The 20,704-nt window shown below is 41.4% G+C and overlaps 2 protein-coding genes across 2 annotated transcripts in view; both read left to right on the forward strand.

Moving 5' to 3' along the window:
* The first annotated feature begins 273 nt into the window (after positions 1-273).
* LOC125297244 (NACHT, LRR and PYD domains-containing protein 3-like) overlaps positions 274-20,704 on the forward strand; it is a 313,314-nt gene continuing 292,883 nt past the window's right edge. The window contains 8 exon segments of the mRNA XM_048247469.1: positions 274-443; positions 10,802-10,876; positions 11,498-11,608; positions 13,321-13,419; positions 14,407-14,517; positions 16,159-16,257; positions 17,251-17,361; positions 18,704-18,823. Of these exon segments, the coding sequence (XP_048103426.1) occupies positions 352-443; positions 10,802-10,876; positions 11,498-11,608; positions 13,321-13,419; positions 14,407-14,517; positions 16,159-16,257; positions 17,251-17,361; positions 18,704-18,823 (818 nt within the window). The 5' untranslated portion in view covers positions 274-351.
* chtf18 (CTF18, chromosome transmission fidelity factor 18 homolog (S. cerevisiae)) overlaps positions 20,397-20,704 on the forward strand; it is a 30,515-nt gene continuing 30,207 nt past the window's right edge. Inside the window, exon 1 of the mRNA XM_048247132.1 lies at positions 20,397-20,402. Coding sequence (XP_048103089.1) covers positions 20,397-20,402 — 6 coding nt within the window. The remainder of the gene's footprint in view (positions 20,403-20,704) is intronic.

Below are 20,704 nucleotides of genomic sequence, written 5' to 3' on the forward strand. Positions count from 1 at the left end.
GAAAGATATAAGATATAAGAAGAGAAAGATATAAGATATAAGAAGAGAAAGATATAAGAAAGATATAAGATATAAGAAGAGAAATATCTAACAATGAAAAACTTACTGAGCATGCCCAGCACACAGTCCACAGTCCAAAAGAAACCCAACTAGCAAGTAGAATTTAGTTTTGTTGTCTCTCTTTATTTATTTATTTTTTAAAACTGGATATAAAATAGCATCCCATTGGATCACACCTCAGCCCGGAAGGTGGCGGTAGTGCACTGAGTTTGCAAACTGCAAAGCTCGACACTGATTCAAGACGTCAGTTTTGAGCGTCACATCCCTACCAATCAGCCTGTCTATGGTCACATGTCAGTATCGAAACCGAAACTTTTTTTGTTGGAGCAGACGCGCCATTTTGTGCATTCGGAAGAGGGCTATTTCAAAAAGAAGAAACGAGGGTAAGAGATACAAACACTGACATTTATCATAATTAGTCGTTTTAATGTGAATAATTTCCTAAAAGCAACCGTAGTTTTCAATGGGAGGGCACTGAAGGTTTTTTAGTTGGCTTGCCATCGTACTGCGCAGACTTAGCCATCAAACTGAATCTTGTAACTCATATGATAGATGGTTCACATAGAAATTCTTCTCTCACTTCCTTCACCTTCAAAGTCATCAAATGCTCATCATATGTAATGCTTTACCTTAACATACAATGGTATTATAGGCTACATAGCTTTGTTCATGAGTTTCTGTGCTGGCAGGACTTAGCTTCTTATCCAAACAATACGGTTATCTCCCTACTGTGCGACAGGCATAATAGCGTCATATTATGTCAAACGTTAGCTTCCCTACAACCGGACTCGCTAACTATACTTCTTACGGGAACCTCAACGTTATATACGAGGTAGTTGAGCCTGTTTTGCCTTCCAGTGTTTCCCCTACAATGTATTTAACAGCGGTGCAGCGCCGCCGCTGGATTTTCAGCGCCGCTGCAACATAATATCACGAGATTCACTTAACACACTGTAAAAGCACAATGGCCAACGTCATCTCGAAATTGTTTTCTGAAAGTCTTGAGTAAGTTAAGTGCATCAAATCCGCACTTAGCCTCTCATTATTCAGGACATATATGCGGCATGATGTGTCAGGTGATTACAAGCCCAAAGACAAGTCTGCAGCCCATATGGCTAGCCTACGTTCTGAACACGGTTACATTGTTTAGCTATCCGACTGATGGGGTCTTGCTCCGCCACAGTGTAGCCTATGGTGTCATCGTTCACTTGTAGGTTACACAATAAATAGCCTACTTATAGGCCTGGTGACAATAAAAAATGATATTAATTATATTTCATCACGAAGCAGTTTGTATGCCGTGAATTCGCTTGTAGCCTATGCCATATGTTAAGCTTGAGCAATTCCTCTGATCCAAAGCCTGCTTTGACACTAATGTGAAAAATGCATCCTCCTCTCCTAGCCTACATCAAATAAAAGAAACCAATTCATGATTACCGAAATGAATTTAACATGGGGGGATTAACATGGTTGCGATTTAGCCTACTGTTGTGATGCGGTTCTTTCTGCTGATTGGATTTACCCCCCGTGTCGTCAACTCTGAGAACTCTTGCTCCGGCTGACAATTTTATCCAGAGAGCTGATTTCCCAAAGATGAGCCTCCATCAACATTCAACGACAAATTATTAAAACGTAAGTAATGCAATAGAGTAAACCAATGTGCTACAAGGTGTATGGTCTTAACGTTAATTGTAGCCTAGACTTGTAACGTTAGCGTAGGGCTATATGTAATGTTTGCATGGGAAAGCTAGGCTTAACACAGTCTAGGCCTGTTTAAACTGTCTGATAGTTAAAGGAAATATGAGCATATGTTGGCATATACATGATAGCCTAAATTCTGTCCACTTAGCTATAATAGGCTATCACAAACAGACCTTTTTCTACGTTTATGGCATTAGACATATAGGAGCCTATATTCTCTTATCAGAAAGACATGTTCTCATAACTTCAGCGTTCTCTTGACGGTGAGAGACTAACGGTCGCATTTCAATCAAGTAGCCTAGGTCTTTTTCGAAGTTAATTGTGAGTGAGTTGTATGGTAACTGTGGGAGTGATGTAGAAGAAAAGTGAGTATTTACTTTTTTATACGTGGGTTTGTTGTTTTGGGACTGAGAATTAGACTACAAGGAGAGCATCTGGCTACGTGCATGCGTGTCAGCATTAATGGCCCCCCCACAATTCAATTCAATTCAAAGCCCAGAAAAATTAAGTGCTCGCAGATTGGGTGTGGCCTTTGCCATTAAGACAAATTTAAATAAATTGTAAATAATCTTTTAATTATTAATGGTCATTAAATGGTTGTGCCATTTAATTTTTCTTCTATCATTTTTAACCAATAATGTAAAAGAAAGCTGAAAATGTCCACAAAAGAAACACGAAGGTATGATATAAAAAAAAAAAATTCCCCGCCAAGTAATAGCACCGCTGCTGGAAACATTTCTAGGGGAAACACTGCCTTCTATTGTTTATGTAGACAATACAGAAGCTACAATGTCGGCACAGGATATATGTTATATGTAGTTATGGGAGTTCAAAAAAATCCTAAATGAATGGGCGTTCTATGGGGTTAGCAGAGAGTTGATCTTCTACTTCCGGGAATTCGCCTGCCCCCTTGTTCGCCGCCAGCAATTTTAAACTGCGTGACGAAATACTAAAAAACATGGCTGACTTGGATGTGGACTGGGCTTGATGTCAAGCCCCGCCTTCCCGCAGGCTGCAGCGAGGCTTGGAGGCTGGACTGTACTGTGCGTCACGTCTCCTCCCCTAACAAAACGAAACGAAACTGAAACAGATTAAATTAAGCTTCCATTATTGTGAAAAAGCAGTTGAACATTTCGGCAATGACGCATCTTGAAAAATACTATTGGTAAGTTTATCAACATTGGATATTAAAGGATTGAACCGGTGCTTCAACGCAATGGCTTTCATAGTAATACTATAACAGGCAATACAACTGGAAAATGTAGTATGTAGTTTGTCTTTCGGCGTCGACACGACGGGTCGGGAAAGCGAACGATGATGGGCTTCTCTGTATTGGCTACAGTGTTCTTGTTCACAAGTAGGCCTATTCTATGTTGTCGATCCTCGCTTTAATTAAGGACTATCACAAGAATATGTGTATACGTATATGTAGGATTTCGTAGCAGAGATAAGGCTCCGTACAAACACCTTGTCTATCCTGTACATCTGTCATGTAATGAGCCTACAGTGGTCAACTGTCCGACTGCATACGGAGGCTACAATGGCATAGGCTCCTTTAATGCGGGAGAGAGAAAGGAAAACCCTTTTCCCATATTTGGAGATGTTCATTCTGTTTGTCTGGAGTATAATTTGGACAACATACAGTATATTATTTAGGCAACACGGATTTGCCATTCATTGGAAAGATGGCGGTTATAGGAAGGAGGTTGGATAACGTGACCGCCTACAGTTCTCTGAGCTGTGCAGTCAGTCTCTGTTTAGTTTGATTGGTTATGCATGTAGGCTAGTCAATACCCTTCTGTAGTCTTACTTACCGCACTTGAACTTGAAGAAACATCACTGCATATTATGCACAACTGAATTAGATTGGTTATGCATGTATGTTAGTCAATACCCTTCTGCTTTGGGGCAATTCCATGCAAAGGTCATCCTTACCATGGAAAAAATAAGTTGTGCATACGCAAATAGAACTGTTGTGAAAATCTTCATTTAGGTCTATATTTTCTTGTTTGTAACTGATCTGATTGAATTTGATGGAGAATTACACTCTTTTTACATCATAAATATGGTGTGCAACCATACAGAAACAACATGTTTCACATGGTAATATTATACATATTTAAAAAGTGGATAAATGGACCCAAGGTTCAAACAAATTGTGTCATTTGACACATTCCAGATTGATAAGGGAATGGTAGAACAATGTCTATGCTCAGCTTGCCTTTTGTTTTTAAGTCAGCAAGTTCCATGGCCATGTCACAGCCATAACGTTTTATAGGAAAAGTTTATGCTACACATACAGTGTTGATGCGACAATGTCCATAGTGTCTGTGCAAAGCAGATTTATATCAATGTAAAGTGTGATGACCAAATTGTGCCCCTTTCTTACTTTTAAAACATTTAATGGTGCGCTATGGATGTGACGTTTATGTGAATTTACAAGACTGGCGACTTTATTATACCTCAAAGCCGATAAAACGTCTGTTCTGGTGGCATGTTTCAACGTATCTCACCTTAGTGTTTACAATTGACATTTCAAAGATTATTAGGTTGATCAAAACCACAGGGAGGCCTTGCCTAACCATTAGCAAAACAAACATAATATTAAAATACCTCCAGTGATTAGCCTAGCCATAGCCTATTTTCAAGTGGCCTAATAACGAAAATCTGAGCGATTATCTCCTAACTGTCATACTGTTGTTGTACAGTAACTGGATTATCGTGTTAGCTGGTGAAGATGGCTGACTTTGCAGCTGGAGTTAACATAGCAACCTCCTTCTGTTGCAGATCTGTTCAGCCTGCCGTTCACGTCTGCTTAACACGGTTTAATTTTAAATGTGACGCGACATGCCAGCATTTCAAGTGTCAGGTCCTATGTAGCTATTACCCACAGAGTAACATGAGTAACGGCAGCAATAAACTAGATGTACCACATAGCGGTACAAAATATGACCGCTCAGTCCTGCATATTCTCTTCGCAAAAATAAATCACGCTTGTCAATTTGTCTCCATCTCCTACTCCTGCAACTCATGTGCATGTAAATGAGTGTGTGCATATGAGAGTTTGCTTTTGTTTATAAGAGTGTGTGTGTGTGTGTGTGTGTGTGTGTGTGTGTGTGTGTGCATGTGTATGCGTGCCTGTGTTTGTGTGTTTATGTGTGTGTGTGTGTTTGCATGCATACATGCGTATTATGCCTGTGTGTGTGTGTTTATGTGTCTGCATTCATGTGGGTGGGTGTTTGTGCATGTGTGTTTGTGTGTGTGTGTGCTTGCCTGTCTGTATGTGTTTATGTGTGTGTGTGCTTGCCTGTATGTGTGTGACTGTGCGTGAGTGCGTGTGTGTGTGTGTGTGCATGTGCGTGTGCGTGCATACTTTATGTGTGCAAATCACAAATGAGTGGGTATGGGTTAGGTTGATGCGGGCTCCTGAGACTAACATACCATAAATATTTTGTCATCTTGGGTGCAACGGTTCAGGTAGGGCTAATTATTTAGGGGAGTGGACACCAAGTTTCATGTTCCCTGGTGTTTCAGTAACCCGGGAATCACTGACAAATTGATGACGGTAAAAGAAAAAAATAAATTTATTTTTTATATTTTAAATGACTTGTCCTGATTCTTCCTGTGGATCTTAGTGTGCACTGAGGAAGCAATAATTTCATCGCTAGTTTTTCATGATTACTATTTCAATTGTTACATATCAAAATTCACTACTTAATTATGTGTTTTATGTAGTTTGTCGAGGACTGGTTCAGACACGTCACATCCATAACGTGAAACCGTCACATCCATAACGCCAGTTTTTCCCTACATGCATTACGAAAATGACGCATAGTTTCAAAAACACACTTTTTGTGTTCATTCAAGTCTCCTTCATGCTACATATATCATAGTTTCGGCAGCTTCCTTCAAAATTCACAGAGTTTGTAGAAAACCTGTAATGTCTCACAAAAGTGTGTCCTGTGATGTCACATCCATAATGCTGATAAAATGCCTTGTATTCTTAGGATGAAATTGATTATATGAAATTTGAAGATTACTCAGTATTCAGAGTAGTGTTGCATGGTGTATCGATACTAAAAAGGGACACGCAAAAAACGATATGATTTCCGACGTTTTTAGAATCGATACTTTATTAAAATTAACGTTCTGTGTCTGCCTGAACTGCTCTCACTGCTCCTTGCACGCATCTAGGCAAGTGGGCGTGTCAAGCAGGCAGCTCTGAGTGAGTGATTGCGCAGCCAACGTCAACATAGTTCTTTGCCGACAGTCCTCGGCCTTGTGGATAAAACAAAAGGTGAAGTGAAATCTGCAACAATTTCGGATACATCGCGAATAGTGAAGGCAAACCATCAGGTACACAGAGGCCCGTTTGTAAAATATGTTTCAAAGTCATTTAAAAAGCAGTAGGCTACACATTGGCTAAACACCTCGCAGACATATCCCAACATTTTTGTTCAAAGAACAACAGGTTAACGAATATGCTATAGAAAACACGACTACATGGTTAGTGCCAAGTTCTTCTCTTCTGTTTTAGTCTAGCCTAAGTGAAACGAGTATGGTTCTCTGGGATAAAGCGAACCTTCCTTCATCAATGAATTTTGACGAGACATAACGAGCTGTAATCATTTTGACGAGACATAATGAGCTGTAATCATAGGGTGCTAACGTGATGAAAGCGCAATGTTCACGCCAGAATAACATTACCATAACTTGTAAACAATAGGGCTGCAGCTATCGATTCTTTTTGTAATCGATTAATCTAGCACTTTATCAATCGATTAATCGGATAACATTTTTTTTGTATTTTTAAACAACCAAAACAAATAATGCATAACGAAAATTACATTGCTGTAAAATGATCAAGCAATTGGCACAGAGCTATTTATTCTAACTCCAACATTTGGCTCCAAAACTAAGCCCATTTATTGCAATTTACCCATTTAGTGTTTATAAGTGCCAGTGCCAACAATTAAATAAATGTTCAAAATACTCTCTGAAGTGCTGGGAGGGAGAAGAGGGAAAGCAATTTAATGTATTAATATGCACAACAAGTTTCATGCTGTAATCTAGATAATCTAGATCTAGATCCTGACATCAAAGTAAATATCTGTTTTATGTAGATTTCTACACCTGCAGCATTTGCCATTAGGCTACTAACAAATAATTTTACCATTAGGCTACTAAAAAATATTTTTTGGGGTAGCCTATTTGCTGTGGTAACCTAGCAACCTGTGTGTGTGTGTGCACGCGTGCGGTGCGTGAGGGAAGATGAGGGTGCATGCATGTGTAGGGGTTCTTTTTTAGGCATAACCTACTGTCTTTCAATTGAAAGTGAATAGGTTTACTACTTAAAAACATCAAAGCTAAACATTATATCACGACATTGCTACAAATTCAGTATGTGATTAAAATCAGCCAACATCAATGTAGGCTATAGGCTACGTAGATAGATAGATAGCCTACTTTATTGACGTTTAGTGAAACAGCATGGAGTGGATGTTTTCGGTTCAGAAGCTTATTCTTTTCCTTTTTGAGTAATGATCCCAAAACTTTACTTGAAAACTTTAGACATTCTCTGCCATTTATGGACATCTTGACTCTCAAGAATTTAAGCCAGCTAAATTCAGAATGTATCACGATTCACACGCTAATGGTGTGCTTCCTGAACAACTGTCCGTGTGGAACAATCAGATCCCTGCGCGTCATAGGAATTTAACGAGGCTTCGAGGCATGGTTTTTGCCTCGAGTAATTTTTGTAATCGAGTTATTCGAGTAACTCGATGAATCGTTTCAGCCCTAGTAAACAATCTATTTCGTGTTCGGTCAGTAGGCTACTACTGGTAATATTTGTCATGGCATGTAGACTGCAATTTGTTTAATAATTATTGCCCAGATGTAGGATAGGCTACCCGAAATGCGCTAATTAAAGCCCACAGCATATAATACCAGCAAAGCGTGTTGAGTTCTAATAATAATAGCAACTTATTGTTAGGTGGTAGCAAATCATGTTATCAAAGAAATAGACGTAATGTAGGAATGCACACAGACATATTGCAACAAGTAATGGTGTAGGCCTATCTGACAAAGACCTGAGTGGTTGGAACGTCGTACTTGTACACTGGGCGCAAAGAAGAGCTATCCTTACATTTTTCCTTTTGCAACTGTCAAAGAAATCCCATGAACACAGGAAGGCCTAGGGTAGCCTATACTGTACATCAGATGGCCTAAAGATTAGGCCCCTCTGCATAGCATTCAGTGATGTGCATGCAGTAATTTCAACACTGACCTTGATCTAGCCTAGTTTGGCTATTTAAAGCTACTTTATTGGCAAAACACAACACAATGTAAATGAACTATAACAAACAATAAAGGACTTAATCACACAAAGTAGGCCTACTATTTTACTGACTATAAAAATAATAATTATGCAAGTTTAGAACCCAGAATTGACCTGCACACTACAAAAGTGCACCAAATTCAACACACATGACTCAATACACACTTGGAGGAGGTATGAGTCCTTTCTTTTCCAGATATCTTAGGATTTCACCGTAGTATCGTTTCAGTATCGAGCATCGTGATATTTATGGCAGGTATCGTATCGAAGTCATAATTTTGGTATCATGACAACACTAATTCAGAGGACAGAGGTTACATTAAAAGTTATGCAAATGAATTCACTGATACTAATTTTTCCCCCACTCTAAGGCATTTTGTTTACCAATATGAGTCCAATTGTCACATCCATAATGCTGGAACTGCCCTATGGAGCTAAATTTGTCTCAATAATATTTGTATATATCAGAGAGGGATCCACAAATATTTCTTGATTTGCATGTGCGTTTTGATATCTACAAATAAAAAAAATCATATGTGTAACTCGTATATTGATTTTTAAATAGAGATGTGCATTTGTAAATAAAATGCCATTTGTAAAACCGAAAAATTTCATTTGTGAAAACACCCGCACCCACATTCTTCGCTTTCCACAGTTATGTGTTTTTGAGACGTTCTTCGCCTGAAAGTCACACAAATCCACACGTAAATAGGCCTACTTTAATTCACCAGCACATAGAAATCGCAATCCCGTAGATGGGGACATCCACAAATATTTCTTGACTTGCATTCGTGTTTTGATATCCACATATAAAAAAATCATATTTGTAACTTGTAAATTGGTTTTCACAATTGTAGATGTGTATTTGTAAATGAAATGGCATTTGTAAAACTGAAAATTGCCTTTGTGAAATCTAATTTTGCATTTGTGGATCACCAGCACACACAGTTTTCACATTTGTGGACCAGCACGATCAGCACACGTGTTTTTGAGACAATCTTTGCAGCAGAGGAGCCACCCAGATGCACAAATAGCCTACCTCTAATTCGCCGGGACTTATACATTTTGGGGCATCTCGCCCGGGGGATTCGCCTGCCCCCTTGGCTCTGCATCGGTCGTTTGTTTGACAGTTTTTACTCTTCTGTTTTTGAAAATCTAGCGCGAAATGAAACACTTTAATCTGATCATTGTTGTAACCAGTGATGGCGTCTGACAATAATAATACATAACATTTGCCTGTTACCTTAAATAGGCTACTGAAGTCATGAGCTCCCTCAGGCACGTGCTGTTTGGAACAGAATAGGCTACTCTACAGGCTGTTTGGAACAGAATAGGCTACTCCACAGGCTATCATTGCGGTTTGGAACAGAATAGGCTACTCTACAGGCTATCATTGTGGTTTGGAACAGAATAGGCTACTCTACAGGCTGTTTGGAACAGAATAGGCTACTCTACAGGCTGTTTGGAACAGAATAGGCTACTCTACAGGCTATCATTGCGGTTTGGAACAGAATAGGCTACTCCACAGGCTATCATTGCGGTTTGGAACAGAATAGGCTACTCTACAGGCTGTTTGGAACAGAATAACTCTACAGAATAGGCTACTCTACAGGCTATCATTGCGGTTTGGAACAGAATAGGCTACTCACAGGCTATCATTGCGGTTTGGAACAGAATAGGCTACTCTACAGGCTGTTTGGAACAGAATAGGCTACTCCACAGGCTATCATTGCGGTTTGGAACAGAATAGGCTACTCCACAGGCTATCATTGCTGTTTGGAACAGAATAGGCTACTCTACAGGCTGTTTGGAACAGAATAGGCTACTCTACAGGCTATCATTGCGGTTTGGAACAGAATAGGCTACTCCACAGGCTATCATTGCGGTTTGGAACAGAATAGGCTACTCTACAGGCTGTTTGGAACAGAATAGGCTACTCCACAGGCTATCATTGCGGTTTGGAACAGAATAGGCTACTCTACAGGCTGTTTGGAACAGAATAGGCTACTCTACAGGCTATCGTTGCTGTTTGGAACAGAATAGGCTACTCTACAGGCTATCGTTGCTGTTTGGAACAGAATAGGCTACTCTACAGGCTCTCATTGCTGTTTGGAACAGAATAGGCTACTCTACAGGCTCTCATTGCTGTTTGGAACAGAATAGGCTACTCTACAGGCTCTCATTGCTGTTTGGAACAGAATAGGCTACTCTACAGGCTGTTTGGAACAGAATAGGAATCCACAGGCTATCATTGCTGTTTGGAACAGAATAGGCTACTCTACAGGCTGTTTGGAACAGAATAGGCTACTCTACAGGCTGTTTGGAACAGAATAGGCTACTCCACAGGCTATCATTGCTGTTTGGAACAGAATAGGCTACTCTACAGGCTGTTTGGAACAGAATAGGCTACTCCACAGGCTATCATTGCTGTTTGGAACAGAATAGGCTACTCTACAGGCTATCATTGCTGTTTGGAACAGAATAGGCTACTCCACAGGCTATCATTGTTGTTTGGAACAGAATAGGCTACGTTCTGTTTGGAACAGGCTACAGGCTATCATTGCTGTTTGGAACAGGCTACTCTAAGGCTAATTGCTGTTTGGAACAGAATAGGCTACTCCACAGGCAATCGGTGCGGTTTGGAACAGAATAATTTGATTTGATCTGTGTATGTTGGTCTCTCCTGTTCTCATTCTCCAGTGTAAGACCAGGAAAAGGGGGGTGGCCTAAAATGTGGTCCTGTGAGAAAGACGAACATGACCGTGAGCCTGTGGGGTAAGAAAACAACAATAACAACAACAACAAAGATAAGAACCTGTTTACATCTGTGACTTGACATCATGACTTTTATGACCGTAACAACAACAAAGATAAGAACCTGTTTACATCTGTGACTTGACATCATGACTTTTATGACCGTAACAACAACAAAGATAAGAACCTGTTTACATCTGTGACTTGACATCATGACTTTTATGACCAGTAACAACAACAAAGATAAGAACCTGTTTACATCTGTGACTTGACATCATGACTTTTATGACAGTAACAACAACAAAGATAAGAACCTGTTTACATCTGTGACTTGACATCATGACTTTTATGACAGTAACAACAACAAAGATAAGAACCTGTTTACATCTGTGACTTGACATCATGACTTTTATGACAGTAACAACATCAAAGATAAGAACCTGTTTACATCTGTGACTTGACATCATGACTTTTATGACCGTAACAACATCAAAGATAAGAACCTGTTTACATCTGTGACTTGACATCATGACTTTTATGACAGTAACAACAACAAAGATGTGTGTGTGTGTGTGTGTGTGTGTGTGTGTGTGTGTGTGTGTGTGTGTTGTATAACGTTATATCGTTATTGTGTTGCTGTAGTCCAGAGAAGAAGAGGTCCCATTCCCCTACACCCAGCTGTGTGTCCATGAAGAGTGATGCATCTATGGGTCGGCTAATCACCTTTAAAGAGGGAGACTCTTCTACCAGACAGTAAGATAATGACAATCTTTCTCTCTTTCTGTGTGTGTGTGTGTGTGTGTGTCAGAGCTAGTGAGCGGAGAGGAGGCGGATGGAATTTTGGTGGGGCGCAGGGTGCTTATTAATTTCGAGGCCAGAGGCCCCGCCGTTTCCCCTCAATTTGGCTCGATGCCGCTCACAGCGAGTCTGGGGCATGCCGAATCCAACCAGACTTCCTGTCTTCATAATGTAACCAGGATCGTTGCGTTTTCAAACAACGATATTGGCCATAGTAATGTAACGGAATAGGCTTAGCCAGAGCTTGGGCTAGCATTCAGAAACAGGGGTAGGAACGCAGCTCACAAAAACAGTACACACTAGGCAAGTCAAACACACACACACACACTAGGCCTACACATACAGGGGTGGGCGCAGCCCCCCACACAAAAAGGATCACACACGAGGAAGACCTAAAAGGGTAACACGCTACACTAAATCACAGACATTAAAACAGTAAATAATACTGTTTGGAACAGAATAGGCTACTCCACAGGCTATCATTGCGGTTTGGAACAGAATAGGCTACTCTACAGGCTGTTTGGAACAGAATAGGCTACTCTACAGGCTATCATTGCGGTTTGGAACAGAATAGGCTACTCCACAGGCTATCATCAAGCGGTTTGGAACAGAATAGGCTCTCACAGGCTGTTTGGAACAGAATAGGCTACTCCACAGGCTATCATTGCGGTTTGGAACAGAATAGGCTACTCCACAGGCTGTTTGGAACAGAATAGGCTACTCCACAGGCTATCATTGCGGTTTGGAACAGAATAGGCTACTCTACAGGCTCTCATTGCTGTTTGGAACAGAATAGGCTACTCTACAGGCTATCATTGCTGTTTGGAACAGAATAGGCTACTCTACAGGCTATCATTGCTGTTTGGAACAGAATAGGCTACTCTACAGGCTGTTTGGAACAGAATAGGCTACTCCACAGGCTATCATTGCTGTTTGGAACAGAATAGGCTACTCTACAGGCTGTTTGGAACAGAATAGGCTACTCCACGTTCTGTTTGGAACAGAATAGGCTACTCTACAGGCTATCATTGCTGTTTGGAACAGAATAGGCTACTCTACAGGCTGTTTGGAACAGAATAGGCTACTCTACAGGCTATCATTGCGGTTTGGAACAGAATAGGCTACTCCACAGGCTATCATTGCGGTTTGGAACAGAATAGGCTACTTTACAGGCTGTTTGGAACAGAATAGGCTACTCCACAGGCTATCATTGCGGTTTGGAACAGAATAGGCTACTCTACAGGCTATCATTGCGGTTTGGAACAGAATAGGCTACTCTACAGGCTATCGTTGCTGTTTGGAACAGAATAGGCTACTCCACGTTCTGTTTGGAACAGAATAGGCTACTCCACGTTCTGTTTGGAACAGAATAGGCTACTCTACAGGCTATCATTGCTGTTTGGAACAGAATAGGCTACTCTACAGGCTATCATTGCTGTTTGGAACAGAATAGGCTACTCCACAGGCTATCATTGTTGTTTGGAACAGAATAGGCTACTCCACGTTCTGTTTGGAACAGAATAGGCTACTCCACAGGCTATCATTGCTGTTTGGAACAGAATAGGCTACTCTACAGGCTATCATTGCTGTTTGGAACAGAATAGGCTACTCCACAGGCTATCATTGCTGTTTGGAACAGAATAATTTGATTTGATCTGTGTATGTTGGTCTCTCCTGTTCTCATTCTCCAGTGTAAGACCAGGAAAAGGGGGGTGGCCTAAAATGTGGTCCTGTGAGAAAGACGAACATGACCGTGAGCCTGTGGGGTAAGAAAACAACAATAACAACAACAACAAAGATAAGAACCTGTTTACATCTGTGACTTGACATCATGACTTTTATGACCGTAACAACAACAAAGATAAGAACCTGTTTACATCTGTGACTTGACATCATGACTTTTATGACCGTAACAACAACAAAGATAAGAACCTGTTTACATCTGTGACTTGACATCATGACTTTTATGACCGTAACAACAACAAAGATAAGAACCTGTTTACATCTGTGATTTGACATCATGACTTTTATGACCGTAACAACAACAAAGATAAGAACCTGTTTACATCTGTGACTTGACATCATGACTTTTATGACCGTAACAACAACAAAGATAAGAATGTTTAAACATCTGTGACTTGACATCATGACTTTTATGACCGTAACAACAACAAAGATAAGAACCTGTTTACATCTGTGACTTGACATCATGACTTTTATGACCGTAACAACAACAAAGATAAGAACCTGTTTACATCTGTGACTTGACATCATGACTTTTATGACCGTAACAACAACAAAGATAAGAACCTGTTTACATCTGTGATTTGACATCATGACTTTTATGACCGTAACAACAACAAAGATAAGAACCTGTTTACATCTGTGACTTGACATCATGACTTTTATGACCGTAACAACAACAAAGATAAGAACCTGTTTACATCTGTGACTTGACATCATGACTTTTTATGACCGTAACAACAACAAAGATAAGAACCTGTTTACATCTGTGACTTGACATCATGACTTTTATGACCGTAACAACAACAAAGATAAGAACCTGTTTACATCTGTGACTTGACATCATGACTTTTATGACCGTAACAACATCAAAGATAAGAACCTGTTTACATCTGTGACTTGACATCATGACTTTTATGACCGTAACAACAACAAAGATGTGTGTGTGTGTGTGTGTGTGTGTGTGTGTGTGTGTTGTATAACGTTATATCGTTATTGTGTTGCTGTAGTCCAGAGAAGAAGAGGTCCCATTCCCCTACACCCAGCTGTGTGTCCATCAAGAGTGATGCATCTATGGGTTGGCTAATCACCTTTAAAGAGGGAGACTCTTCTACCAGACAGTAAGATAATGACAATCTTTCTCTCTTTCTGTGTGTGTGTGTGTGTGTGTGTGTCAGAGCTAGTGAGCGGAGAGGAGCGGATGGAATTTTGGTGGAGCGCAGGGTGCTTATTAATTTCGAGGCCAGGCGACCCGCCGTTTTCCCCTCAATTTCGCTCCGATACCGCTCACAGCACGAGTCTGGGGCATGCCCGAATCCACCCAGACTTCCTGTCTTCATAATGTAACCAGGATCGTTGCGTTTTCAAACAACGATATTGGCCATAGTAATGTAACGGAATAGGCTTAGCCAGAGCTTGGGCTAGCATTCAGAAACAGGGGTAGGAACGCAGCTCACAAAAACAGTACACACTAGGCAAGTCAAACACACACACACACACACTAGGCCTACACATACAGGGGTGGGCGCAGCCCCCCACACAAAAAGGATCACACACGAGGAAGACCTAAAAGGGTAACACGCTACACTAAATCACAGACATTAAAACAGTAAATAATACTGTTTGGAACAGAATAGGCTACTCCACAGGCTATCATTGCGGTTTGGAACAGAATAGGCTACTCTACAGGCTGTTTGGAACAGAATAGGCTACTCCACAGGCTATCATTGCGGTTTGGAACAGAATAGGCTACTCTACAGGCTATCATTGCGGTTTGGAACAGAATAGGCTACTCTACAGGCTATCATTGCGGTTTGGAACAGAATAGGCTACTCCACAGGCTGTTTGGAACAGAATAGGCTACTCCACAGGCTATCATTGCGGTTTGGAACAGAATAGGCTACTCCACAGGCTATCATTGCGGTTTGGAACAGAATAGGCTACTCCACAGGCTATCATTGGGTTTTGGAACAGAATAGGCTACTCTACAGGCTGTTTGGTTTGGAACAGGAATCCACAGGCTACTCTACAGGCTGTTTGGAACAGAATAGGCTACTCCACAGGCTCTCATTGCTGTTTGGAACAGAATAGGCTACTCTACAGGCTGTTTGGAACAGAATAGGCTACTCCACAGGCTGTTTGGAACAGAATAGGCTACTCTACAGGCTATCATTGCTGTTTGGAACAGAATAGGCTACTCTACAGGCTGTTTGGAACAGAATAGGCTACTCCACAGGCTATCATTGCGGTTTGGAACAGAATAGGCTACTCCACAGGCTATCATTGCGGTTTTGGAAGGCTGTTTGGAACAGAATAGGCTACTCTACAGGCTGTTTGGAACAGAATAGGCTACTCTACAGGCTGTTTGGAACAGAATAGGCTACTCCACAGGCTATCATTGCTGTTTGGAACAGAATAGGCTACTCCACAGGCTTCTGTTTGGAACAGAATAGGCTGTTCTGTTTGGAACAGAATAGGCTACTCTACAGGCTATCATTGCTGTTTGGAACAGAATAGGCTACTCTACAGGCTATCATTGCTGTTTGGAACAGAATAGGCTACTCCACAGGCTATCATTGTTGTTTGGAACAGAATAGGCTACTCCACGTTCTGTTTGGAACAGAATAGGCTACTCCACAGGCTGTTTGGAACAGAATAGGCTACTCTACAGGCTATCATTGCTGTTTGGAACAGAATAGGCTACTCCACAGGCAATCGGTGCGGTTTGGAACAGAATAATTTGATTTGATCTGTGTATGTTGGTCTCTCCTGTTCTCATTCTCCAGTGTAAGACCAGGAAAAGGGGGGTGGCCTAAAATGTGGTCCTGTGAGAAAGACGAACATGACCGTGAGCCTGTGGGGTAAGAAAACAACAATAACAACAACAACAAAGATAAGAACCTGTTTACATCTGTGACTTGACATCATGACTTTTATGACATAACAACAACAAAGATAAGAACCTGTTTACATCTGTGACTTGACATCATGACTTTTATGACCGTAACAACAACAAAGATAAGAACCTGTTTACATCTGTGACTTGACATCATGACTTTTATGACCGTAACAACAACAAAGATAAGAACCTGTTTACATCTGTGATTTGACATCATGACTTTTATGACCGTAACAACAACAAAGATAAGAACCTGTTTACATCTGTGATTTGACATCATGACTTTTATGACCCGTAACAACAACAAAGATAAGAACCTGTTTACATCTGTGACTTGACATCATGACTTTTATGGCCCGTAACAACAACAAAGATAAGAACCTGTTTACATCTGTGACTTGACATCATGACTTTTATGACCGTAACAACAACAAAGATAAGAACCTGTTTACATCTGTGACTTGACATCATGACTTTTATGACCGTAACAACAACAAAGATAAGAACCTGTTTACATCTGTGATTTGACATCATGACTTTTATGACCCGTAACAACAACAAAGATAAGAACCTGTTTACATCTGTGACTTGACATCATGACTTTTATGACCGTTAAAAACAACAACAAAGATAAGAACCTGTTTACATCTGTGACTTGACATCATGACTTTTATGACCCGTAACAACAACAAAGATAAGAACCTGTTTACATCTGTGACTTGACATCATGACTTTTATGACCGTAACAACAACAAAGATAAGAACCTGTTTACATCTGTGACTTGACATCATGACTTTTATGACCCGTAACAACATCAAAGATAAGAACCTGTTTACATCTGTGACTTGACATCATGACTTTTATGACCGTAACAACAACAAAATGTGTGTGTGTGTGTGTGTGTGTGTGTGTGTGTGTGTTGTATAACGTTATATCGTTATTGTGTTGCTGTAGTCCAGAGAAGAAGAGGTCCCATTCCCCTACACCCAGCTGTGTGTCCATCAAGAGTGATGCATCTATGGGTTGGCTAATCACCTTTAAAGAGGGAGACTCTTCTACCAGACAGTAAGATAATGACAATCTTTCTCTCTTTCTGTGTGTGTGTGTGTGTGTGTGTGTGTGTCAGAGCTAGTGAGCGGAGAGGAGCGGATGGAATTTTGGTGGAGCGCAGGGTGCTTATTAATTTCGAGGCCAGAGCGGCCACCGTTCCCCCTCAATTTCGGCTCGATACGCTCACACCACGAGTCTGGGGCATGCCCGAATCCAACCAGACTTCCTGTCTTCATAATGTAACCAGGATCGTTGCGTTTTCAAACAACGATATTGGCCATAGTAATGTAACGGAATAGGCTTAGCCAGAGCTTGGGCTAGCATTCAGAAACAGGGGTAGGAACGCAACTCACAAAAACAGTACACACTAGGCAAGTCAAACACACACACACACACTAGGCCTACACATACAGGGGTGGGCAGCCCCCCACACAAAAAAGGATCACACCTGCGAGGAAGACCTAAAAGGGTAACACGCTACACTAAATCACAGACATTAAAACAGTAAATAAAGGCATTAACACACACAAACAACCCCCAGAGTTCTCCCCCGTATCCCAGAATGCATTGTCCCAGAGTCCGTAGCACATAGTCCAGCGTGCCGACGTTACAGTAAATTTATTTGGGATGAAGTCGCTAAATATTTTAGAGAGGAAACTGAAAGTCATGGGGCTTACAAGTGTAGGCCTACTATTCCTACAAAACAACTAGATACTAACAGCGTGAGAGCAAGAACAAATATGTGGTGACACTGTTCAATGAGATTTATTTTGGAATTTAATAAGACACATTTCGCGGAAACATGAGTGTGCTACGGAGAGCCAAGAAGAGCGTGAGCAATTTGAATAGCCTGCTTTAAGTAAGTCTGAAGTAAAACTTCGGATGCTAAACCTGTATTATTTGGGCAATTAGTCCCACTGAACCCTTTAGTTTTAGGCTTATAGGCCTATGTATTGGCGTTGGCAAGCTTGTTAAGTTGTTGCACTGTCGTTGTTGCATTAGGCTCTTTTACAATACATGTTCTATGAGTGACATTGCGTTGTTAAGTAGTTCTTTGGGATTTAAGTTTTCTAAGGTGACAATTCGGCTTGTAGATCATTTCTGCCTCTTTTAAATTGGAGGCGGCGTGGAAGCGATTTCACTGGGGCCGGGAGGATTTTTGAAGTGGAAGCGGGGGCGAAATTGGCGGGCGGCCTGATGTGGTGGCGGAGGGCGGAGTGGACAGCCACCTGGAGGGCTGGCCCGAGTGAACAGCCACCTGAGTGAGGAGCGGGATATTCACACCACTCAGCTCACTAGCTCTGGTGTGTGTGTGTGTGTGTGTGTTGTATAGCAAATGATATGTGTGTTGCTGTAGTCCAAAGAAGCAGAGGAAGAAGAGGTCCCATTCCCCTACACCCAGCTGTGTGTCCATGAAGAGTGATGCATCTATGGGTCAGCCAAACAACTTTAAAGAGGGAGACTCTTCTACCAGACAGTAAGATAATGACAATCTTTCTCTCTTTCTGTGTGTGTGTGTGTGTGTGTGTGTAGGGCTGGGACGGTATGGATATTTTCTTGTCAGCGGTTGAAAAGCAAGAAATGACCTTTGATTTTTTGCGGTATACGCTTTAACTCAATTCCACCAGTTGCTTCAGACTTGAAGGAAATAATCAGTTTAACAACAAGGCTATCACGATTTTAGAACTGTTACATTCATGACGCTTATGCTACTGTTACAATGGTAGGCTACCACACTTTTTAATGGCTGCATCAGGTTATAACAAAGGTAGGCCCTAATCTACATGTCTCTGTTGAGTTAAATTCTTAACAAACTACAACATGTTTTTTATTCTGTTTCAACTTTCATGGAGTAAACATGTATGACTCCTTTCTTGCCAAATTTTACAGCTTTCAAGTCTCACATCTTTGTGTAAATCGAGTTTGAACGGAGAGAATAGAAAAGTGTTATGATTGTGCTGGACTCTCACATAGTAAACACAAATGAAATGTTGGAACATAGTGCTCCCCAACACCGCGCCAGAATGTCAGGTTTGCTTCATCTTTTTGATGATAAGTTTTGTTTCGAAAACCTGAATCATAAGATGGTCCCTCATATAACACATCACAACATTACACACTATGTGCAGACCAATGACCACTCACATAACACATCACAACATTACACACTATCTGCACACATATGCAGGCCAATGACCGCTCACATAACACATCACAACGTTACACACTATGTGCAGGCCAATGACCGCTCACATAACACATCACAACATTACACACTATGTGCGAGGCCAATGACCGCTCACATAACACATCTGGCGTTACACACTATGTGCAGGCCAATGACCGCTCACATAACACATCACAACATTACACACTATGTGCAGGCCAATGGCCGCTCACATAACACATCACAACGTTAAACACTATGTGCAGGCCAATGGCCGCTCACATAACACATCCAACATTACACACTATGTGCGGGCCAATGGCGCTCACATAACACATCACAACATTACACACTATGTGCAGGCCAATGGCGCTCACATAACACATCTAGCGTTACACACTATGTGCAGGCCAATGGCGGCTCATATAACACATCTGGCGTCACACTGTGCGGGCCAATGACCGCTCACATAACACATCTGGCGTTACACTCTATGTGCGGCCAATGACCGGCTCACATAACACATCTGGCGTTACACACTATGTGCGGGCCAATGGCGCCACATAAACATCCTGGCGTTAAACACTATGTGCAAGGGCCAGCCACATAACATAACACATCACAACATTACACACTATGTGCAGGCCAATGACCGCTCACATAACACATCACAACATTACACACTATGTGCAGGCCAATGGCCGCTCACATAACACATCACAACATTACACACTATGTGCAGGCCAATGGCCGCTCACATAACACATCACAACATTACACACTATGTGCAGGCCAATGGCCGCTCACATAACACATCACAACATTACACACTATGTGCAGGCCAATGGCCAATATCAATGTGCCAATGACACATAACACGGTGATGACGGTGACAAGCTCAGACAGCGGTGAAATCATGTGACCCACGGTATTGCAGTAATGCGATTACCGTCCCTGCCTTATCTGTGTGTGTGTGTGTGTGTTGTGTGTGATATTGTGTGATAGTAAAGCTTATGGTATGTGTTTCTGCTGCAGGCCAAAGCAGAGGGAAGAAGAGGTCCACTCCTCTACACCCAGCTGTGTGTCCATGAAGAGTGATGCATCTATGAGTCGGCCAATCAACTTTAAAGGGGAGACTCTTCTACTGGACAGTAAGATAATGGCTCTGATCCCTATGCTGTGTGTGTGTAT

This window comes from Alosa alosa, chromosome 7 (genome assembly GCF_017589495.1).
Source record: "Alosa alosa isolate M-15738 ecotype Scorff River chromosome 7, AALO_Geno_1.1, whole genome shotgun sequence".
Classification (NCBI taxonomy): Eukaryota; Metazoa; Chordata; class Actinopteri; order Clupeiformes; family Clupeidae; genus Alosa; species Alosa alosa.